Source organism: Sylvia atricapilla, chromosome Z, assembly GCF_009819655.1.
Source record: "Sylvia atricapilla isolate bSylAtr1 chromosome Z, bSylAtr1.pri, whole genome shotgun sequence".
NCBI classification, from domain to species: domain Eukaryota; kingdom Metazoa; phylum Chordata; class Aves; order Passeriformes; family Sylviidae; genus Sylvia; species Sylvia atricapilla.
The window spans coordinates 66,946,176-66,970,439 of NC_089174.1; the positions used below are offsets into that span (position 1 = coordinate 66,946,176).

A 24,264-nucleotide genomic window follows, 5' to 3' on the forward strand; every position below is an offset into this window, starting at 1 on the left:
CAAGGGAATCCCCTGTGCCTCTACAAATGTACAGGTGGCTGCACACATGTGGAAGTCCCTGTGTCAGCATGAGTGTCACGGTCTGAGTGTGCATGCCACTGAGTTTGTACAAGGGAGTACAAGTGACCACCCACATATGTGTGTGCCTCTCAGCCCCACTATGGTGACCTGTGTCCTCTGTGGGCACTGCTTGGGTACCAGGCTGCTGCAGCACTGCTGGTGTGTCACCAGGTGCAGCCTCACAGCCCCACGGACACGACCTCAGCAGCTCCAGTGTCATGTTTCCTTTCATGGCACAAGGCAGTCTAATGGGATCCCCACCCATGGGTGAACTGCCACTGGGGGCTCACAAGCTCCACAGCCTGGCTGGCACAGCTGGAGCTGTGCCCTGTCTGATCCAGGCCATGTCTGAGATGTCTGGTGGGCATAGGGCACCTGTTTGCAACTCAGGGCTCCAGAAACTGATCTGGAGACAAGCGTGAGGTGGGCTGTGAAACATCAGGCACTACAGGTGTTACCCCAGGGGATCAAAGGCTGTCGGGGTGTCTTGCACCTCCAAACTGGGCCCTGGAGCTCGGTGGGTGGCACCATGCCCTGCATACCACCCTCAGCACTGGTTTGGTTCAGGAGTTCGTTTGCTTTAATAGATACACAGAGTCACATGGCTGCGGTGGGAGTGCGGGGAACGGGCCGGCGCTGCCGAGCCCCCCGCGCTGAGGTAGAGGTGAGCATTGCTCCACGCCCACCTGCTTTGGCACCCTGGGGCACACGGGGGTGGAAGGTTCCCGCCCAGCCCCAACGAGGTAGTTTGGAGTGCCCTCTGTCTCCTGTCACCCATTTGGGAACCCTGGCACCCAGGCAGTCTTTGGTGGTGGGGGGCCTATGCTGGGCAACCCTGCCCTCCCCCCACCAACAAGCCCCACAAGGACATTAACCCCCAACCCCAGCCCCACCCCAATAAGCTCCACCCCCACCATTCCCACCAATATCCCCATTATTTGCCCCCCCCCAGGGTGATCCCCCTGAGCTGAGGACCTGGGGGGCTGAGATACCACCACCCTGGGGGTGTCTCAGGGCAGGGGCAGCAAGCCCAGGCAGCACAGGAGGTCTGAGTAGGAGCATCTGCAGTGGGTAGGGGGTGCAGTATATATAGAGGGGCTGCAGTGTATAGGGGCTACGATTTATAGGGGCTGCAGAGTATTGTGCCTGCAGTGTTTGCACAGAGGGTGTGTATGGAGGGGCAATGTGGGCATCAAGGGTATGTGCAGGGGATGCAGTGTTTACACTGAGGTGTGTACAGGGGCAGCAGTGCGTGCATTGAGGTGGATTAGGGGCTGCAGGATGTAGGGGATGCAGCATGCAGGTCCCAGGGGTTCCCCAGGCAACAGGGCAGCAGGAAATGTAGGGGGGGTTACCTGGGGGTGGTGTCTTGGGAAGGAATGTGTGTGTATGTGTGTCAGAGGGCACAGGTGGAGATAAGGGACAAAAGGGCCTGCATGGGTGTTCACAGCCTCGTATGGACACAGCTCAGTTTTGCAGCAAGAGGCACCTTTGGGTCCCCCATCACACCCTGCTGGCCCAGCAGCTCAGCCCCCCAGATTCTGGGCACCCCTAGCTGCTTTCAGGGTGGGGGCACATCTGCCTTACGGCGAGGTGCTAGTGGGAGTGTGGCTTTGAGAGGAAGCTGGGAGAAGGGGATTTGGGGCAGGCATGGGGTTTGTACAGGTCTGGGTGCTCCCTCCACCAGGTGCCAGGGTGGCTGAGGGCCGGCGGGCGAACAGGACACCTGGGGGACAAGAACAAGCAGGTTAGGGCAAGCCCAAGGTTGGAGCATCTGCTCACCTGGCCCCCAGAACCCAGGCTGGGGAGTGTGGGACCAAGATTCATGGGGGCATCACCTGTGGTGTCCCCCTCAACCCAGTCATCCTTGCCTTTGTGGGGCAGCCTGTGGGGTGTCCCAGGGTCCACTTGGCTGGCAGCCCGACATGATGCTTAACCCTGACCTTTCCAGCTTGTTAACTATTTAAGTTCTGAAGGCAAAGCCTTTAATTTTGGGGTGTCTTTGCAGGACAAGCATGGATCTGGGGGGCATGGGATGGGCTGCTTAGCCTGGCTCGTGCACACAGGCACCCTGAATAATCTTCTGCTCCAGCAAAGCACCCCAACATCTTTCCCTGCACCGTGCTCTGCAATCAGCCAAGCCCTGCGCCCAGCCAGAGACCCTCTGGGCACACAAGCATTGGGGTGACCCCAAATCCAAGCCCTGTCTTTGGGACCTTGGAGTGTGGAATGACCCTAGGTGCAGGGTCACTTCTCAGCCAGAGTCTGTCCATCTATTCAACCCCCACTTTAGCCCTTCATTGCTAGCACTTGCTTTGGGCCAATTTCCATCCTTGTCAACCCCCTCCTTCTCCTGCCCCCTCTCCCCAAGCCCAGCCACTTCATTACGATGGATTTTATAGTAAAGACATCAGATTGAAGGAAGGACTTGCTGGCCAGGCAGTGGCTATAAGTTATTGGATTTCCCGGCCGCAATTACACGGGCCAAGCGGCCCTTCTATTTACCTGTGTAGACAACTCCATTTATTTCTATTGACATGTTGATACTGCTAATGCTGTTGGTGGACAGGTTCAATGCGGTCTCCTGTCTGTCATCTGGGGCAAGGAAATACCAATATGAGTGTTAAGCGAAACAGAAACAAGAACCTGTCCGAGACAGATAAGCTGGGACCCAATCCCTCTGGGCATCCATACTCTATTCCAGTCGCTGCTGTTGCTCCCACCTTGGATGCCAGGGAAAGGGATGACCAAGGCTGAGGTGTTGCATCTTGTTACCTCGGTTGGAGATCTTCACGTTCATGGGGAACTGGGAGGCCATGGCCAGGAGGTTGTGCTGAAGTGCATGTTGCACCAGCCGCTGCTGCTCCTCCACTGTCAGGGCCACCTTCTTCTCTGGGGGCTCCCCTGTCTCCAGCTTCTCCCGCAGCTGCTCCAGCACCACTGCCTGTGAGGCAGCTGCTGCTTGGGCTGCTGTGAGATGGTGGCTGGCCAGTCCCACTGGGATAGCGATGCGCCCTGGCACTGATGCTGCCAGCATTCCGTCCTCTGCAATGACCAAGAGAGCTCAGGGGGTCCCTCATCATCATCCCACCCCACCGTACCCAGTGGTGCCAACTCCACCCCACCAGCAATGCGGCAGGGTAGGCCGCTCAGTCCTTCTCCAAAGGACAGGACAGTGAAACAATACACCTGTTTCACTCCCTGAAAGGGGCTAAAAGAACAACATTGTTCCTATTTTCCCCATGCAAAAAGGGCAAGAGCAGATGCAACATTCCTGCTGCTGGAGCAGTATTCATCCCTGGGAAGAGATAGTTGTTGCTGGGCAGATGGAATCCTCACTCACCTTTTTTAACGCTGTGCACTTGGCTGAGCTGGCCACAGCTGTGTGTGGAGATGCTAAGAGCTGGCAGAGGCATTTTGGGGGTGCCCAGCAGGGTTGGGGTGCTGGCTGGCGAGTAGTTAAAGAGCGCTGTGCCAAAAGTCTGCCTCCGCCCCTCCCGACGGTTGCTGTCGATGGCAGCTTGGAGCTCTCCGGGAGAGCTGAGTGCCCGCTTCTCACATTCATAGGGATACAGGTACTTCATGTATCTGCATGGGGAGAGAGACAGGGGGAGATCCACAATCGTGCACCTCTCAACAAGCCTCCTGATGAGCAAAGAGCCCTTGGGAGGGAGCAGAGCCCTCCAACTAATTTTGTGTTACTACATGTCAGACCCCATCCAGGGCTCTGGGACATCTGAGCCAGCAGGTGCCCCAGGGCAGGTGTGGCCCAGCACTCACTGTGTGCGGAGAGTGAAGGCAGCACTGGTGATGGAGGTAGGTAGGTTGAGTCCCTTGGTGATCTCCCGCCAGATCTTCTTGTTGATGACTTCGACCAGGCCACCCTTGTCTGTCACCAGCTGGTACAGTGTGTACAGGTCCAGCACTTGCTTGGCCATGATAGGGATGCGGTTCACTGGTGTCCCTTCCGGAGGCACACAGGAGACAGAAGAGGGTGTGGGGGGGTGCCCACAAGGGCCCTTTTTACCTGGGATAACAGGCCCCACACTTCTCCCACTGCCGGTACCCAGAACAGGAGGTGCATCTCTCCATGCCCAGGTGAGCACCCATGGGCACCTGGGGTGCAAGCAGGATCCCAAGATGCCTGGGAGAGTCGCACTGTGTCAAAAAGCAGGGGAGACCTCAGCATGCTGGCAGAGGGTCACCTTTGATGGAGCTGTCAGTGGGGCTGGGTATGCTCTCATCTGGGATATGGAGCCACAGTGAGATGGGCAAAGTACCTCCTCCAGACACCCTTAGATAAGGTTGTTTCTCTACAATTCTCTGAGCTATCTGTACAGCACCAATCTATGAAATCTCTCAGAAAATCCTAGAATGACTCACTCTGTAATGCTCTTTCAGAGCCCCATAAAGAGAGACTCCATGTACACTTTAAAAAGTGACCCATCGTATAACCTTTCTGAAGAGGGATGACCCCCACAACCCTTCTGGGAGGATTCACCCTACCATCTCTCAACGGAGAAGTTTTCTTTTCCAGCTCCAGACTCTTCCAAAGAGTTCCTGAAAAACCTCTTAACCCTACAGATGGCCCCAGAAATTTCCTCTGCTTAAAGGACTTTAGTGCCCCGCTTCAAGAAACTTGACCCCAAATCCTCTTCAACTGCTCTCAGTAGAGACCCTGACCCCTGGTGCCCCAGCACCACCCTCCTCTATGAGGCTATGAGGCAAGGGGACATGGGTTCACCAGGGTTCTGTGAGGCCAATACAGATCAGCATGGTCTCCACAGCCACTAAGTCTGGCTAAAAACCAAAACCCACTTTCTCAGCACTCTTAAATAACCCCACAGCCTTGCTGTGCTCCACGCCTCCTTGGGATGATGATCCGGGCATTCACTGGAAGCTGGGCAGAGGGACAAGCATCATATCCCATCCCATTCCACCCTGTCCTGTCCTGTGCCATTCCACCCCGTATTTATTCCTCCTGCGAGGTGGCGGGGCACAGGCGGTATTGGAAAGCCATCCATTTGGCTGAGGGAGGCTGTCACGACTGCGCTTCGCCCCTCAAACAGAGCCGTCATTCACCACCATCCTCCAGCATACCTAATTTATTGCCCTGATATTGGCTTGGCTTCTTCACATAAGCCTGAAAAATGAGCTCTTTTCATTATTTTACCGAGTTAATTTAACTTTTTTTGTGTGTGTGTGTCTGTGTTGTTCACCAGGTCGGGAAGGGGGAGAGGAGTTTATCCTCCTGGGAGAAATGCAGAGATATTGACTTGACATCTGCTGTCGGTAGCTCACCAGCCCCGCTCGGGGCTGCTGGCACAAGACCCATCACCTCAGGGGGGCCCAATCTGAGGGCACTCCCTCACTCCCAATGCCAATGAGTTCTGAGGGTCTCAGCCCCCAGTCAATGGCCCATGGATTTCTCTTCTCTTCTCCCCTCTCCAGCCTCGGTGGCTTATGAAAGTGCCTTGCCATTAATCTTGGAGCTGTGCAGGGTGTGTGGCTGATGCCTGTCCCACTGACAAAGGCACCTGTCTGCATCCCCACAGAGTGATGGCCCCAGCCCCAGCCAGGGTGAAGGGCACAAAAGCCCAGAGAGGTGATGCAGGCATTGTGGTGCTGCAATTAGTGCCTTGATTGATTAATAGCCTCATGTTATCAGCAGGGCACTCAGATTGGTGGTGAAATGGTGGAGGTGGGGCGGGGGGCGGGGGGGGCGCTGCATGTAAGCAAATGCAGAAATAGTCCCCTGTCTCTGATTACTACCTTTGAGGTGCCACAGAAGTTGGGGCATGGCTGTGAGCTGCCCCACTGCCTGTACCCAATGGTACCAATGGTACAGGTAGATGGTGGTGGTGGTATTGCCTTCATGAGCCACCAAAGCCAGCTGTGCCCTTGTGCCATGGGGTGGCATCAGAGGGTCTGCCTCTCAACCCATTTTTCAGCCCTACACATTTTCCACTCTGCTGACAAATGTCAGTGCTGACTCAGTGCTGACAGACAGTACAGGGGACACAGTCCCTTTCAGCAGGGCTCACCCTGTGGACATCAGTCCCTCCTGGAGACCTTGGGGACACAGCCTGGGTGTCACAGTCCCCTGCTTATGCACCTCTGGGTGCCCCAGCTGCATCTGCAGTGGTTCTTGCATGCTGTTACTTATCCAGCTCTTGATGACCCCTGGGATGCCATCCTTGCTCCTCACTCCTTCTGTCCCCTTTCTCTTTGGTACCCCAGTCCAAAATTCCTGTGTCCTCCAACACGTTCATGCACACCCACTCCTGCACACCTGCATTTGTGCACCCACACCTTGCCTGCCCTCCCCAGAGGGATGGCACCCACTTGGAGGAAAGGCAGGACAGAAGGGATGGAGGGAACAGGAGTGGGACATCCAGACGCGGAGGGATGTGGAGCAGCACCATTAAGGAAACATTAGGCTCCCTCCCTCCTCCCCACACCAGCAGACACTTAATTAGCCCCAGCCCCAATAGTGAGGGAGTTAATTAGCTCTGGAGAGAGAGATAATGAAGCTGCAGAACAGCCCATGAATCTTGTGGCTGATGGATGCTGGGGGGTCGAGGCAGTGCTGACGCTCCCACTCACTCCCCATAGCTCTGCACCAGGGCCAGCGGGCACCCATGGGGCAGTACCCAGCCCATCCCTGGCCTACAGCTGGCCCCACTGTGGGCCCTCTGGCCGTGCCAGCCACTCACCATACACCCATGACCACAACAAGTCTGTGGTGTCCCAGCCCAACCCAAAAGTCAATCTCTGCAGTTCCACAGCCAAGTGGAGACCCTCACTACACTTCCAACAGGTAGGGCGTGTGGACAACTGCCCCTCTCTGCCCTCCCTCACCCCACACACAGGCAGCCCCAAAGCTCCTGCACCCCCCTCAGCCTTTCCCCGTTAATTAGCTCGGCATTAACCTCTGCCTGGGGTTTACTGGCTATCGAGCGGCTTGTTCATTAATCCACACACCAGCAAAAGGCTCTAATTAATACGGCCAGCCACATGCTCGCACTCGGCAACTTTTAATTGTCGCAGGCCTGGGCGGGGAGGGCGAAGGTTAAAGCATTTATCGAGTCCCCGGGAGCCAGCTCGGCCCCCCATGCCGATAGCAAAGATTTCCGATGAGGATGGGTCGGCTGGCAAGCCCTTAACCCCTGGGTGCCCTGCGCTGCCCAGACTGCTGGCCCTACTCCCGCTAATCATAAGCATTGCTGAGAGATGCTGATGGTGGTTATCCTCACCAGGCGCTGCTAACAGGAAGCCCTAATGGGCACTGAAGGGCATTCTTACCAGGCATCCCAAAAATGTCCTTGAAAACTGCTAATGGGCGTCATTAACGGGTGTTGCTAATGTGTGTCACCAAGGGGTATGTTAATGCACATCCCCACCAGGTGTTTCCAGTGAGCATCCCTACTAGGCATCAATAATGGGCACAGGATATCAGCATCACATCTGCCCCAGCTTGGGGTTAGTGGGGAGGCCCAGGGGAAGCACCGCAAGACCTGCCTGAGGATTTTGCAGAGACCTGGAGCAGCTCAGAGTCTGAGAACAACACATCATGAGCCCCCACAAGCAACCAAGACAGGGGTGGCAGTGGCACCCACCCCAACCACCCACCTTTACCTCTCTTCTGCATGAAGCCGAAGAGGTCATCCAGGAACTCCTTGCGTTTTGGGTCCTCGTCCAGTTCATAGAGCTGGAGGCAGGAGAAAGAGAGGGATCAGTGCTTCCAGAACATGCAGGTGAGAATGGGGAGGGGAGCAGTGCCTGTGCCAGAACCTGGTGCCACCTCAGCCCCTCCTGGCTGCTCTGCCAGCAACAAGAGGTTAACCCCTGACAACACCCTCTGCCTTGGTGTGGGCTCTCCCCGTGCCTGGGGTCTGGCATGGGCTCCCCACAGACCACGGACTATTTTGAATCTTTGCTGCAGAGACGCTGAGTCTGTGCCTCAGTTTGTCCTGCCACTTGTCCTCTTAAATGCAAGAATCACAGCCCAGAGGTATCAGCAACCCCAAGCCCCTGAGAGGATCCCGAGATCGCGATGCTCAGCTCTGCCTGGCACTGCCGAGTGCTGGGGTTTCCCAAGTCCCAGCATGGGATCAGCATCCTCATCAGCCCTCATCACAGGGACACAGGCCCACCCGAAGAGTAGAGGCTGATCCCATCCTGGGGAAGGAAAGGTGGCTCGACCATGGCACTGGGTACCATTGAGTGCTGCAAGCACTGGGCTGCCATGTGCACAGGATGCAAACATGACACAAACATGTTGCTGTAGGGATATTTATGTGCGCTGGATGATCTGGACACATGCACACAGCCTGAGCTGAGAGACAGCACTAGGGAGGCAAGTGCAGCCCCTACACCAGGCACAATAAGTGCCGGCTCTGTGCGAAACTCCAGGCTTGTCTGATTCCAGCACAGTGCCTGAGTGACCATGACAAATTGGAGCCTGCTAGATCGATGGCCCAGCAGTAAAAGTCAGAGCACATGAAGGAAAAATTAGCACCAATCGAAGACGCTATAGACACCAATTCCTCCCAGCAAGCCCGGCAAGAATTTAAAGCCATTGAAAAGAAACAAAACTCAGCAGTCCAGAATGGATTTCCAAAACATATACAAAGAAATGCAAGCTGGAAAACAAAGTCAGACACAAAATAGAGTCGTTTAAAAAACAATTGTGCTGGGAAAGGCCGTTAAAAACCAATAGAAAGGGAGCACCCCCCCTCCCCATTTCGCTCTACACAGAACATAATTCACCAGACAGATAAAGGGAGCTGTGCTTAAGGGTCGTCAGGCTGCAGGGACACTGGGATGTGGGGATGGGAGTGGATGCAATGGGAACACATGAATACAGGGACATGGGAATGAAGGCATGTGGAGTGAAGGGACTTTGGGGACATGGAGATATGAAGATCCAGGGATGGGAGAATGTGGAGGCCTACAGGGATGTGAGGATGCTTCTACAGACCCCGTGGTTCCCACCACTGAACAAACACACCTAACAAAGTCCCTTGTCTAACTCAGGTGCCAGCTGCCTGTCCCTTGTCAGGGACAGATCGGTGCTAACTGCTTGTCCCTAACTTCATCTAGGGGTACAACTGCCAGACTCACACCATACCCACAGGTACTGGCTGCCTGACTCCATGGAGCTCCTTTGCTGATTCCTGGCTCTCTGGGTGCCACTTACCTATCCTCTCCTTGCAGCAAGGTGCTCTTGGAGCGTCTTGACTCCTAGGTGCCAGTATTGTGTCCCTCTCCACCGCAGCGTTCCCTCCTCATCACCTGCTCTTTTCCAGGAGGGCCCTGAGCCATTGATTACAGTAACTAGGTCAGGCTCTGAGCAGAAGTCCAGGAAGCTGCTTTGATTTCTGCCCCTGGAAGGCTGTGTCAGCCAGGCTTTGCCTGCATTTCCCTGCCAGTCTCTGCCTCTGGAAGGCCTCCACACCAAGGGCTTTGACATCCCCTGACATCTGGCTTGTCAAGGCAGGGGCAAACGCCCAAAACTGGCAACTACTACTCATCCCACTGCAAGGTGAAGCCATGGCCTTCCCAAGGGTCACCCAGTGGATGGGCTTCAGCACCCACACATCTCTGCCCTGAGTGCCCTCATGCTTCTCTTCTCTTCAACGCAGGCAGGACCCCACCCAGAGCAGGCTGCTACAGACTTCAGTCCTCAAAACAGGTGTGACCTCCAAGGGGCAGGTGATATTTTTCCACTGTTTATTAACCTCTAACCTTTTATCTGTGGGACACTGAGATGCAAAAACACATTACATCAAACGGGGAGCAAAGGTCAGCTTTTAAGTGGAGATGAAGCAGAGCTGAGTAACTGGGGATAAACCGGGACAGCCCTTGGGTACGCCTGGGATGCATGGGGTGTTGCATGAGATTTGGGGGTGCTCAGCTGGAGAAGAGGTCTCCTGGGTCACACACAGTAGCTGTGCAGGGACGCATGCCTCACCTGGGTGTACATAACCCCATATGGGCTGCCACAGTCTCACATGGGCATATACAACCCTACCTACACAGGCATGCACAACTATGCCTGGGCTTGCACTACCCCACAAACGCGCACAGGCTTGTGTGGGTCCACTCAACTCCACACGAGCGTGCACGGCCGCTTGTGGGCATTGTACAGCTCCACTCAAGCCTAGGCACAACCCTGTACAGGGACACAGATCCCCTCTAGTGCCACACAGGAGGTGGAATAGGCATGTGCAATCCTGCACAACCTTGCATTGGTCTGCACAGCCCCACAGGGGGCATGTACAACATAACAGGAGTGTGCACAAGCCTGTGATGCACATACACATACAACTTACATGGGCACAAATCACTACATAGGCATACACAGCCCCAACTGGAAGTGCACAGCCTCCCACAGGCATGTGCAGCAGCCTGGTGTGTGCTGACTTCCATGGGCACACATCAGACTGCAGGAGCATCCACAACCAGATACATACATCATGGATGCACACTCCAAATGTGCACACCCAACCCCAGAATGGAACACACAACTGTAGACCGGTATGCACAGTCCTAGAGAGGCACACATAAATCCCAGTTGGGCATGCACAGCCCCAGCTGGGCAAACAGAGCCCCACACACTTGTGCACAGCCCCAAACAGACATGTACAACCCCATATATGCACACATAAACAGCGCCAGATTGGCACACAGAGCCTCAAATAGCCTCGAACACAGAACTCCAGGGGATGAACAGTCCCACACATGCATGCACAACCCCAGACAGGCACTCCACATGGATGGGCACCCCAGACCCCACAGGGCACACGTTGCTCCAGAGCATCCCCCCGCCATGTGCCTTAAAGCAGTGGTCTGAGCCTTGCCCAGGGGCAGTTGTGCAACACAACCAGCAGCTCCTGCTTGCGGTGACCTATGAGCAAGGACCCTTTTAATCGTGTTTGTATTGATATAATTAGTAACTCATTTAACGCCATCGATGTAACTATATTCCTCTATAAACGGAAGTATTAAACTGTCAAGCCCCGGGATCGATATCCTGCTGATGCGCAGCGCAGCCCTGCTCTGCCAACCTCGGGGACCCCTCCATGCTTGGCCACTCCACCGGCCTTAGAACCTCAGCAGCACCCCACCTCCACCAGCCACTGCTGGCCTGGATGCTTGTGTAGGACTAATTCAGTGTGTCCTCATCCCACACCCCATGCTGGGTGCAGCCCTGGGACTTGCTCGCTCCTGTCATCCCATTGCCATGGCGACATCTATATTCCTTAAGGGATGGGGATAACGGGGCTTGTCAGGCAGGTTAAAGGTCAGCGGGTCGAACATGGTTTATTAACGTGATGTGAATAGACCTTATGCTTCTTCCTCCTCCTATCCACGATTAAGTAACATTGTTAGCACCACTCATTCATCCAGGAGGTGACTTTCCTGGAGCTAGGAAGGCTTCTAGAGATGAACCTTGAGTCCCTGAGACCCCTCAGCCTAGCTGACATCCTAGACAGAGGAAAGATGTGATGAGGTGCTAAGCTACCCCCCAGGCACCTCAGCTTGCCCCATCCTAATGAGTCCCCACACAGTCCCTCCTGGACCCTACTGACAAGGGAAGTGATCTCAGTGGAACCCCCACAGTCCCTGCTCAGGTGCCACCTCCTGCTGGCAGTGAGGACTCAGATCAGCAGCCAGGATTCAATCCACTTAATATGAGCTGTATTGATCCTGGACCCTGCTCAGCTCCCCCCCACCATGCAAACCCCCCCAACCCTGAGCTGCTTAATATCCACCACATTGATTAGCCACACTGCTAATTTTTCCATCTGGCCACTGTTCACGCAGCATGCCCAGGTAATGCTCACATCCCTGCACCCCCCAGCCACGCACCACGGGTGGCTGACTGCGGATGCACTGTTTTGGAGTTGCTGCACCTCTCTGGAGCCCGACTGTTGCCTCTGAGATCCTTCCTGAGGAAGACAGTTGGTGCACAATCAAGCACTCAGACACTGGTGTGTCTTCCCCTATGCCCTGCTGGCATGCCTCAGTTTACCTTGTACGTAACCACAGAATCTAGCCATTGCCAGTTGAGGCAGAGCCCTGAGCATGCTGGGGTTCAGGGATCCCAATAATATCCACAGTTAGAGTCTTCCCTTTCATGGAGCACACACTAAGGGTTTGCAGGTCCCTCCCCCATCCCCATTCCCAGAGCTGGGGGGCAGTTCACTCCCCGCCAGGCACAAACCACCCCCTGACCTTGCAATCCACCACTCGCCTCTTCCACCAGTTGTTAATAAGTTAATGGTTATGGGACAGCTTTGCCGGGACGGCCGGCTGCATTCAAAGGCAGTGCTGGCTCTTTGGGGGACACTGCTCCCCTGACCCCACAGCCCTGAGGGGTGCAGGGTGCTCATTCATCCCAACACCACCAGCCTCAGCAGTCACCCCACTAGCATGGCTGGACGTCTCTGTTTGGGGACCTCTCCCAGCGCTGTGGTTCCCCCTCAAAGCCTTTCATCATGCTTAATATTTAACGGCGCTTTATAGAGCAGGCAGGTTTAATCAGCGCTGATAATGCGGCAGATCCGGCAGGTCATTAAAACCCCCCTTCCCGCCGCAGCCGCTCCCGGGAGGGCTGCCTGCTGCAAACATTAACCTGGCCCCAAATAAGGTTTGCTGGCAAGCGCTGGCCTTGGGATGGCAGCCCCCCACCCATGGCCTGGCCCCGGGGTGATGTGGGGGGCTCACAGCGTCCCCAGCCTTCTGCTCAACATGCTCTTCAGGAGGGGAAACTGAGGCAGGGGGTGCTGGCATGGCTGCCCCACAAGCTGGAGCCAGAGGAAACAGTGCCCACAGCTGTGCGGTGCCATCATGGGCACCATTCATGGCCCCTTGTCCCGTCTGAGGGCTGCAGCACAGGAGAGGCGGTCCCAGCTCCCAGCAAATACACGTCCCCTACGATCAGCCCCTTGTTACTCGTTCATGGCTGAGCAGGCAGGGAGTCAATGAGCAGATTTGTTCGGGTTAACCTCCCTGACCCACCAGCGCTTGCTACACCACTGCCTCCCCCTCCATCCTTGCTTTCCTCTCCATGTTGCCTCCCCCTCCATTCTCATCCCCCCCGCCCCTGACCCCTCCATGGGTGACTGAAGGCATGGGACATCCTTCTCCTTCAATCCCTTCAATCCCTTACTAGGTGACTGGAGCCAAGGGACCCTGTCCATGGCCAGCACCACCCCAGGTGTTCCCAAGCGACATACACATGCACCCCCACGGTACTTGCATGGGTGAGCACACAGGGCATGCTCTAGCACACACCTGCTCGTGCACGCACCTGCTGTGGGGCTGTGTGAGTACAGAGTACACACCTGGAGGGTTGTGTGCATGCCTGGGATGTGCATGGGCTGTTCAATTCCCCTCCCCATCATACACCTCTGGCCCCATCCCCTTCCTGCAACTTCTCTGAAGGGACAATGTAGAAAGAAAGGTTGGTGGCCTCTCCAACAACACCCTGTGAAAGCAACACCAGCTCCTGCCTTGGCCTCTGAAACAGCCGTGTGCCTGCGCAGAAAGAGCATATGCACCTGGTTTTCACTCATGCCGTCCCACAGATATGGGACATAAGCTTTAGATCCATGATGGAGAGCACAGCCTCACCAACAGAGGCATCTCCGGTGGATGCCCTGTGCCCCAGGGGCAGACTTCCACAGCCCCCACATAGAGTCTGCTAACCCTCTGCACACTCATGCACACTGCAGCTTGCTCTCCCGATGCACCCATGTGTCCACACTCTCCTTGTGCACCCTCACCCTGGACAGACAGCCCCCCAAGCACACTCACACAGCCTCTGTACGTGCTTCCCCCTCTGCACAGAAGACCCTGTCCACACTTACATATCCTGACACACTCTTCACACACACACAATGTGCAATGTGCACACATACAATCCTTGCATCCATTCATCCATCCATCCATCCTTCCATCCATCCCCTTGAGACCAGAGTCCACCAACCCAGATCTGACCCCTCCACAGCCCTGCCTAGCTGGCTGATTTACCTTCATTATTAACCAATTAGTGGATTATTGGAGACCCAAGTTGATGAGGGAGTGCATCCCCCCCAAAGACTCAATGGCACCTGATTTTAGGGAGGTAGCTGGGGAGGGAGCTGGAAGCAGTCTCACTATAAGCTCCTGACTGCGCTCCTCTCCCCTCCACAGTGAAGGTATTCTCACACCCTCAACTAGTTTTTACACCTCTTTGGAGCCCCAACCCCAAATTTTTTGGACCTCTGGCTGGAAGAGAGTGTTGTGGCAGTTTCTGAGCTCTGAGCATCCCACAGGCTCCAGTGTGCCAAGAAGTGCCCTGGAGGCAGCAATGGGAGCAGGGGACAGGCACCACCAGGACCACCCAGCACTGTGGGCTGGGCAAGAGGCAGCCTTGGAGGGGACTGAGCCCTCAAACTCTGCCTCAAGCACCCATGGGTCCACGCAATTCCAACACAGAGACACTGGAACAAGCATGGACATGCCTAAACACACTGGGACAGCAGATGTGTGCCTGTACATGCACACGGGTGCGTTCAGACTCGTGTGGGCACACACACAGAGTGCCATACACACACCCACAGCCATTTGGATCCATGCTCTCTCCTGTGTGCTCATATGGATCCATAAACACATTCCAGCACTTCCATGGGTTCACACACACTCTGCACACTCCTGTGGATCCATACAGACACACAGGGTCTTCCAAGGATCGCTACACACGGGGCACTCACATGGGTCCACATACACACACATACCCTCATGCTTACATGTGCATTTATATAGATGCACACACTCAGGTTGGTCTGTGGGCACACACACTCCCAGAACAGCTGTTTGCCCTTCCAGCCACACCCCAGCAGACCCTGGTCCTGTCCTGTGCCCCGCACTGCTTCTGAGTTGCCAGAGCTGTTGGAGCTCCAGGCATTAGCAGGCTGACCCTTGCTGCTGACACCACCTCCCCACTGCAGGTGGTCCCAGATTAGGGGCACAGCTCTGCTCACAGGTTCACTGAAGAAAAACCTCAAGGCAGACATAGACAGGGGCAAACACAGTGTCCATTCCCGCCTCCCTGCCTCTGCAGTGTAACCAAACACCCTCTAATTTAGCCCTGGGAGCCCTTGGTCCTGCACTTAGGTTGAAGATGCGCTGACCACGAGGAAGGGGCTGTGGCATGGAGACCACTACCCTCTCCTCAGAGTCCCTCTCTTCAGCTGTCTCCATTCTCTGAACATTCCTGCCTCTATTTCCTCCACCCCCAGGGACAACACCACAGGAGAAAGCAATAGAGACAGAGGTAGGAGGGTCGACACCATAGATCCTTTCACCCCATTTTGGGTTGACCCTCTGTGGCACAAGGAAGTCTTTGTCTAAAGGGGCACACACCTTCAGGCTCTGAGATGCAAGTGCACACATTCACAGCTGGCAAGTCCTCCCTAAATGCATGTTAAGGACAGGTGGGTGGATGCAAGAGGCAACTGCTAGCATCAGGGACAGGCAGGACAGGAGGAACAGCCACTCCAGGGTTAGGCTGAGGATAATGGCAAACTGCTGCTGGCAAAACCAGCCACCCCCAAATTAATCATTGAAGCTACCAGACACCCTGGGGTTCCTAAAGGGCTGGCTGGGGCTCACCCCCTGCAGCTGCTCCTGGGCAGGAAGGAAGGAGCTTCAGAGGATCCTGATCCCCCCCGTCACAGATGGATGTGAACATGTTGGAGGGGCCCTGGCAGGGAGGGCATCCTCCTGCCAGCAAACACTCCGCTAACATAGAGCTGGATGCAAAGCCCAGATGTTTGAGTCCCTTCTGCCTTGGGGGATGGAGAAGTCCTGGGTTCTGGTGTTGTTCCTCTATCATTTAGAGGAAAACAATGCACCCACCCCTGTCTATATGCATAGTTTCCCCAGGGGGAAACCCGAATTCATGGAGCTTCGCTTGGCACCAGAAATGCCAGGCTCTTACCCATGCCCTCTAAGTCGAACATAATGCAGCACCACAGAATTAAAACCTGGAGGCATTCCAGCCCTTAGGGAAGCTAAGGTTCATGGCTAATGCATAATCAGACCCCACTTGGTGCCCTCCACATCAGGGCTGGGTCTGCCTGACACCCTGGGTGTGGAGACCTCCCAGACCTTTGCCCAGGTCTCTAACCATGTGTCCTTATCAATGTACATAAACCGCCGCCGGGGGCTGATGCAAGAGGCAGGGGTGAGGGGGTCCCTCAGCCTCATAACATTACAGCAGCCCTCCGAGTCAGAGCAAAGGTCTCACCAACCCCCCCTCCCCAAACCAACAACTCAGGAAGCATCTAAAACTATAACATACATGTGGCGCATTTCCCAAAAAAAAAAAACCTCCTCTGTGCAAAGCAACCTTTGCCTATTAACCTTGTGGGTTTTGCTACCACCACCTTGTCCTCTGCTCCCATTTTTAGCACCACTGCGCTGTGTGGAAACCCTTCCCTGGCTGGTCATGCACCAACCTCCCACCCAATCCCCATCAAGGCATCCTCCCCACTGCAGAGAGATGGGGAAGTCTCTATCTGCCCACTTTCTGCCAAACAGCCTGAATTTAGTGGTCTCTGTTCTCTTAGCTGCGTCCCCAGTCCAGGAAGATGAGAGCAGGGCCAAACTCTGAACCCCACCCCAGATGATACTGTGATTGCTTGGGCAGTTTCAAACAGGGAGTCCTGGAGGGAAACACAGCTCTGGCCACTCCAGGGTCCCTCTCCAGCTCCAGAACCCTCATAACCACACTGTCGCCCCAGCAGCTTTCCAGCAGACACATGCTGCCCCCCCACCTCCCCCACAGCATCACAGCCCAGTCCCTGGGAAACCTCCAAAAGCTGAAGCACAGCCACCCTCCCCACTTAGTCCTTGCAGAGAGTGGAGAACCTGTTCCCCAGGCTGGGTGAGCCACAGCCCTGCAGCCTGGAGAGGACCCAGTAGGGACACGTCCCTCCCAGGCAGGAGTATGTCCCCTCCTGCATGATCTATGGGGAGGGACAGGAGTGACAGCCACTTGGCAAACCCCAAAGTAATCTGGCACTGCAGCCTGTTCCAAACTGCAGAAGGACATCCCATTGTTCCCCAGGCTGGCTGGAACACGCCACAAGATGGGAAACACAGGTGTGGGTCTCCAGATGAGGGGTCCATCACTTTTCCAATCAGAGGTGGAAAAACTCTAAGAGACCAAACAAGGAATGAGCCAGTTCTCTCCCTGAGAAGCTGGAACAGGATTTATCCTGCACTCCAACCTCTCCTGTCATCCCTCTCCCACTACTCACAACATTCCTGCCCTGCACAAGGGGGGGGGCAGCCTCAGACAAGGGCAGGGCGGGAGGCTGAAGGACGAGAAATGCCGGGGATGCTTTCCTAGCCTCCCCGGGAGGGAGGAGCTGCTTCCCACCTCCTGGCTGACCCCAGGAACCGGACAGTCAGCCTTTTTCGGTGCAGCAGGGTGTAATGTAACACTTCCCGGACGAGCTGTTTGGCCTGTGCAGCTCACCCACACTGACCTTTCCCGGGCTGCTTCAAGGCAGTGTCAAGGGCTGGCAGCATCCCCGGGCACAGCCAGGGGGCATGTGCTGCCGATGTCCTGTCTCCACCTGTACCTGCTGCCTTGTAGGCAGGAGTGAGCCCCAGCCCCCCCAAATAACAACGTGTTGAGCAATGTGAAACAGGAAAGACAGCAGCATGCTCCCATAGCAGCCAAAATTGGGGCCCTGCTGCTGTTCCCTTCCTCTCCTGCCAGAACTGGATGAGACTGAAGTGCCCTCATACCCCTGTCCTTCAGCAGTGCCGTCCTAAAAAGCCACACACCAGCTGTGTGTGGACATCTCTGTCTGTTCTATCCCCTCACCACATCTTCACTGCCACCCATTGTGCCTCTCTCTCCCTCACAACTAAGCTGAGCACACACCTGCCTGGGAGCACAAACCTGCCCTGGTGCTGTGCACTCCATGCCCACACCCTTGCATGGAGAGGCACCCACTGTGTGCAAACCAGAGCTTGCACATCACAGCTCAGATGAGATCCACACACATTAAACACAGGAAGACTTTTCTCCCATCCTTTATATGAGTTCCTGAAGCCCTCTCCCCATGCCAGGTCTCAGTTGAAAACGCATCTCCCCTACACCCACCAGAAATGAGGGGATAGGGTGTATGTGCTACTCCCTCCAGTACAAAGAAATAAATCAGGGAGATGCATTGACCAACTGTAATATGCCCTGGCCCTTGCAGAAACACAGGGGAACTCAGCTCCATGGCTTGCCAGCGCCGTGAGGTGACCACACACCAGAGCCCTTGCCCTTTTTCATCTCTGCAAAACCTCCATGGACAGGCGTCATTCTGTTCTACCCATTATGGAAAACACAAGGGATGGAGCAGGAACAGATCAGGGTGGGCACAGGGAGATGCCTGGACCCCCTATCATGATGCAGGGCCTGTGGACAGGCACAGGGGACATCGATGAGGTGGAGTAATGAAGCAGGGTTCAAATGGGGTTTGGTAGCAAGGAGATGGGGAGCATGATGATGGAATGATGAAGATGCCTATAGGGTGGGGCCAGGGCATAGGGACAGGGGCAGTGGGGAGCATTCAGGAGGTACTCATTGAGGGGAGAGGATGAGAGGGCTTAATTTAGGGTGGCATTGCAACAGTGTCTGGGGTTAAGGGGCTTATGGTCGGGATGTCTGCTTGGGGTGTATCTGTGCTCGGATGTGGTGTTGCCCATTTAGGGTGGGACGCAGACAGGATTTGGGAGCAGTGGGGTGCATAAGAGGCGTCCATTCGGGGAAAGCTGAACCCGAGTTTGGGGACCACGAGGGAATACCGGGGATGGCAGCCCAGCGCAGCCGCTGCCGGGGCAGCAATGCCTCCCTACCTGCTTGAACTGCTCCTCGTAGGTCCACTCGTGGTGCGGAGGCGGCGGTGGGTCGCGGGGCTCCCCTTCTTCCTCCTCTCCCTCTTCCTCCTCCTCGTCCTCCTCCTCCTCCCCCGCAGCGGCGGGCGGCGGGCGCGGGCCGGAGGGCGGGCGGCGGCGGGGAGCGGCGGGCGGCGGCCCGGGGCCGGGGCCAGGCTCCATCGGGGGCCGTCGGGGAGCGCCGTCGGGGCCGCGGGCCAGGCGGGCCGCCTGCTGCCGCTGCAGGCTCTCCATCACCGCCGCCAAGCGCAGCCCCCCCGCCGCCCCCGGTCCCCGCGGCGGGGCGGCCGGCTGCGGGCACAGGGCACGGCCTCAGCGCTGTCGCCGGAGCCGGAGGAGGGACGGGAGGAAGCATCCCCCGACCCACCCGCTCTCCCTGCCGCTCCCGGGGGCCTTCCGCAAAAGTTGCTCGCGGAACCGTCGCCGCGCCGGGCGCGGCTCCCGCCGCCGGAGGGGCTGCCTCTCCCGCCGGGACCACCCGGCACCCTGCCCCGCGGGGACCCGGCCCTCCGGTACCGCATCCTCGCTCCTCCGGGGGACGCTGTCCCCGCTCCTCCGGGGGACGGGTCCGACCCGGGGAGCCTCCTTCCTCCATCCCGCCGGGAACCCCCATGTCTTGCTGTGACTTCCACTGGGAACCGCGTTCTGCCGAGGACCACTTCTCTTCCCCGTCCCAACGGAGACATCCGCCCCGACGGGGATCCCTCTCCTACCGAATCCCCCACCGCCCCGTCCCCGCCGGGGATCCCGTCCCGATCCCGCCGGAAGGTTTCACAGGGGCCCTGTCCTCTCGGTACCCCGCCCCCCCCCCCTTCCCTCTCACCGGGGATCCCGATCCCGTTCCCTGTCCAACGCGGGTGTCCCTACCCCGTTCCCGCCATGCACCCCCGCGTCGCCGGAGCGCCTCTGGCCGCTCTGTCCCTCACCAGGGCGGGTTTGGCCGCCAGGCTGGGGTTTTCCACCATGCCGCTGGCTCCGACCGCCGCCCGGGGCTCGCCCCGCCGTCCCGGGGGGCACGGCCGGCTGCTCCGCCCGGTCCCGGCCCCGGCCCGTCGCTCACATGGCGCCGCGGCCGCCGATATTTCTTTTATTCCGCAGCAGATGAGGGTGGGTGGGATTTTCCCCTCTTTTCTTTCTTTCTCTCTTTCTTCCTTTTTTTTTTTTTTTTTTTTTTTTTTTTTTTTTTTTTTTTTTTTTTTTGCAACAAGTGGCCGTCAGACAGCAACACCCCTCCCCGCTCCCATTTGCTAGCTCACGTCTAGGGAGTCACCCGGGGAGGGCTGGGCTTACGGCGGCCCCGGGGGATCGCCCCGGCCCGGCCCGCCGAGAGCCGGTCCGGGGTCGTCCTGCGCGGGCCCGCGGGAGCGGCCGGGGTCGGCGGCGCTGCCGGCTGGGCGACCCCCAGTCTGTGTCCGTGTGTGGGTGCTGGACGAGGGGAGTGCATGGGGGTGTGTGCAGCCTGTGCACACATAGACGTGTGAGGGGAAGGGAGTGTGAAGGAGGGAGGGGTGTGAGAGGGGTCTGTGCACACGCGTGTAAGGGGGTGCTGCAGCCATCGCACACCTTCTAGAGGGTCTGTCTGTGTGTGTGTAGGTACCTGTGTGTGCTAGGAGAAGGTGAGTGTGTGTGTTCATTGCCTGCCTGCGCCCAAGTGTGCACAGTGGGATGGATGAGCCTCCCCCACACGCGTGTGTCCAGGGCATCTGAGCAACCCTGTGCTTGTGCAGTGGGTGAAGTGAGTAGATTACATGTGTCTGTATGGGAGCCCCCACAGACCAACAGGAGTGTGCCTGCTGTCTAAGGTGTGTGCCTGCTGTCTAAGGTGTGTGTATGTCCTGGAGGTGCGTGTGGAGGACATGTGTCCATCATGTAGAGCAGTAATCATGAACACACATGTGCGAAGCCATGTCCACTGTCAGAGGGGCTGAGTGCCTGCAGTGTGTGCACACATGTGTGTTTGCTCTTGGGGATAATAATAAACGCCCTACATATGTCCATGGGGAGCTTGGGTGTGTGTGTTTTGTGTGTTCATCTGTTGGTGTGTGCAATCTCTGTTGAGAGGGGTAGGAGGGGCAGGCACGTGCACACGTGCTTTTTTGGGGGAAGTGGGTATGTGTACTCATGCTACCAATCCATGTACAGACGCAAAGGGGTGTTTGAGGCAAGTTCCAGGTGCTAAACCCTGAACTACATCCTTGAGGGCTGGGCTATCACAGCAGTGTAACACATGACTCTCAGCCTGGGACTTTGAAGGTATCTTTGTGGCATGTGCTGTGGGTGCCTGGCCCCTGGCTGAAGGGGTCAGATTGTAATGTGGCCTGGATACCCAAAGAGGCTTCCTGGCATGGGTAGAACAAGGCCATGTATCTCTGTCACTCGAGTGGGTCAATGCTCCTGGTTTGCCCTGTGACCCTGCTTGCAGTGGGGTTAACTGTGGCACCAGGGTATCATCAAGTGTATCTCCAGATGTCAGACAAGGGCGTAAGATGAGGTGAGAGCACAGCACCTCTCTAGCTTGGATGCTGCCCGCTGGCAGTGTCCCCAGACTGTTTCCTTACCTTCCCTCCACCTGCCTGCCTGCCAGATTTTCTTGACTCCTTTCTCTATGGAGGAAACTTGGCAAAGGAGGCACCTGCTTTTCCTTGGGCTTTTTTTGGGCAGGGTAGCTGCAGGGTTAGCATAGATACCTGGGGAGTAGCGTTACGCCACCGCAATGGGACAGTGGCTCTGATCCCATCCCACAGCTAGAGCAGTTTGTCACTGAGACTTCTTACTACTGCACTGCGTTTTGGTGGCATGGGATGACAGGAGGTTGGGTGGCAAGGGCTGGTGGCTCTGTCCCCTCCACAGCCACCTGTGTGCTGCAGGGGCCAGGGGCAACCAGAATGAGCCAAGTCCTCCCTTGTCCTCCAAGCATCTTAAGGAAAAACAGCTGCTGGCCATGCTGGTGGCAGGAACTTTGCTCTCAGGCTCCATGGCCCAGCTCTGCCGCTTCCACCAGCTCTCTCTGTGGAGAAAAGCTGCTGCTTCTGTGCTCTCTAGTTTCCCTATGAATATCTTGTAAGAAACTATCCCGTGTCCTGCCATGGCTCTGGTGATTCTTGGGGATCATTAAACTCCTAGCATCTCACCAAGATTTGACACAGTGCACCATGCTCATCAAGGAGGTTCTCCTGGCAAAATCAGACAGTTCCCTGGGAGTGCAGGGCAGCTCCCGACCCCGCAGGGCCCCCAGGCGCTGTTTATCTTTGCACAGGAGATAAATTAGCTGTCGACCATCCTGTTTCAGGGCTGGACAGCTGTAGTTTGCACTGGCCCATCCCATCCCACTGCGGCAGCAGCAGAGACCTCCTGGTGCTTGCCAGCCCCTCTGAGTGCTAGTCAGTATGGCACTCTTGTTGAATTGCACTGAGAAGATGAGACATGGCCCTATTTCAGAGGGATCCACAGGGCCAGATGACCCTCAGAACTTATTGCACAGGATCCCATCCCACATGGCTCCACCTTCCCCTCCCAGAGCTCCTGCCTTGCACCCCGGTGTGCTGCACCCTCTGCTCTGGGCTGTACCTTATCCCCTGCACAGTGAAAACTGGGCTGGGTGGGGTGAAACAGATGTGGTGTCTTCTCCATGGCTCAACAGGAACCCAAGTGTCTGGGCCAGCTCCCCTTCTGCAAGGCAGAGGGGTTGGGGTGCCTGGGTCAGTTTAGCACCCAGGCCGACTAGTGGCAACACCAAGGTCTCCAGGGGTGCAACATGTCTCTGCCTTGGGCATGGCCAAGGGACTTGCTCTACTCTGTTCCTCTTTGGAACTTCCACACTGATAACAGCAGCTCTGGAGTTCTGCACGTGGGTCATGAAGTATATCCATTCTTAGGCTGTCCTTGGGGCAAGTAAGCAGGGCTGTGTCCCCTTTACCCCGCCACTCAGCATTTTGCACCGATGGGGTCTGGTGATGCTCCCAGCTGGACAGAAATTCTCCAAATGGCAATTGACAGCTGTGGCTGAGGTGGCACAGATAGATAGTGGAGGTATAGATGGGCACAGCAGACAGTGGAGCAGAGTGAGAGATACTTGGAGCAGAGAGATACCACAGGAGAAATCAAGACATAGATCCTGTGGGCTAATCAATACCCATTGCATGTGGAGGGACAGCAAGATAAAGCAAGTTGCAGGGGAAAGGTATTAGGAGGGCAGCGATCTGCATTTGTCCTGGTGACAGCTCTGGGGAGATGTCACTCATGGCTATTTCAGCTGGGACTGGGGTCTACCAGACCCAGGGTGCACGTGCTCGTGGCTGGCTCCGTCCAGCTGGCTGGCTTGTCCATCTCCAGCCACTCCTTAAGGGTTTGGTGCCCTTTGAGGTGCCCTGGGGTCTCATCTGGCCTCTGACACCAAAGGGTGCATGTTTCCTGTGTGTCCTGGTCATATCTTCTGTCTCTCCAAGGAGTACCTGCTGCCTGTGGGCATTTTGAAGGATGCTGTGTGTCTGAGTGACCAAGGGGGAAAGGGGCTAGACCTGGCCCTAGCACTAGGGCTGTGCTGTTGCTGGGTGATTGCAGATGAGCTTCCTACCCGTGCCTCAGTTTCTCTATGAGAATCAAATGATGGCAAAACTGCAGGCAGCTGGCTCAGACGAGCATGGACTTGGGCATGGTTGAGGAGGCACGGGAAGAGGAGGCAGAGGCACCAACAGCTGGCAGAGCTTGCTGTGTCCAGAACTCGTCTCTTCTCTGCTGGTCATTGGAGACACTTAGCTGATTAAGAGATTGCAGCCGCCAAAGGGATGCTTTTTCTTACCCTTTAATGAATGCCTGGCACTCAGATCTCCATGCTGAGATGGGGACAACCCCTCCTGCTGCAGCAAAGCAGCTAGGGTTCCTGGGTTGAAGCCCAGCTCCACCCTGCTGGCATTTGCCTGAGCAGCCACCCCATACCGTGTAGTTTCTCTGCTTATCATGGTTTCTTTCTTCAAGCCAGCTGAGCTGGGGATACTGAGGAAGGAACCCCCAGAGCAGCCTTTTGCATGGACAGGGCTGCTGGCCCTGCAGCTGAGCTGAGGGGGGGGATCACCCACCCAGGATGGAGTTATTGACATGGGCGCTACAGAAAACACTACTGAGATTGTTCACACTAATGTTATTTAGCAGCAATATTTCCATAATAAAAGAAATCAATGGGCAAGAGAAAAGACCTGTCCAGAGCTTTGATTTTCTTATTTTAATGGCATACTTATTTACTCCCACCAG

General features: G+C 56.3%; 1 protein-coding gene across 1 annotated transcript; it reads right to left on the reverse strand.

Annotated features, from left to right (window-relative positions):
- Positions 1-1,410: 1,410 nt before the first annotated feature.
- Positions 1,411-20,350, reverse strand: ARID3C (AT-rich interaction domain 3C). The gene is made up of 8 exons (XM_066338762.1): positions 19,944-20,350; positions 18,979-19,308; positions 7,699-7,771; positions 3,841-4,024; positions 3,404-3,648; positions 2,836-3,105; positions 2,566-2,655; positions 1,411-1,786 (listed from the first exon to the last, which is right to left on the reverse strand). Exons 1-8 carry the CDS (start codon positions 19,980-19,982, stop codon positions 1,644-1,646), a joined length of 1,374 nt encoding a protein of 457 aa, XP_066194859.1. The 5' UTR covers positions 19,983-20,350; the 3' UTR covers positions 1,411-1,643.
- Positions 20,351-24,264: the final 3,914 nt, after the last annotated feature.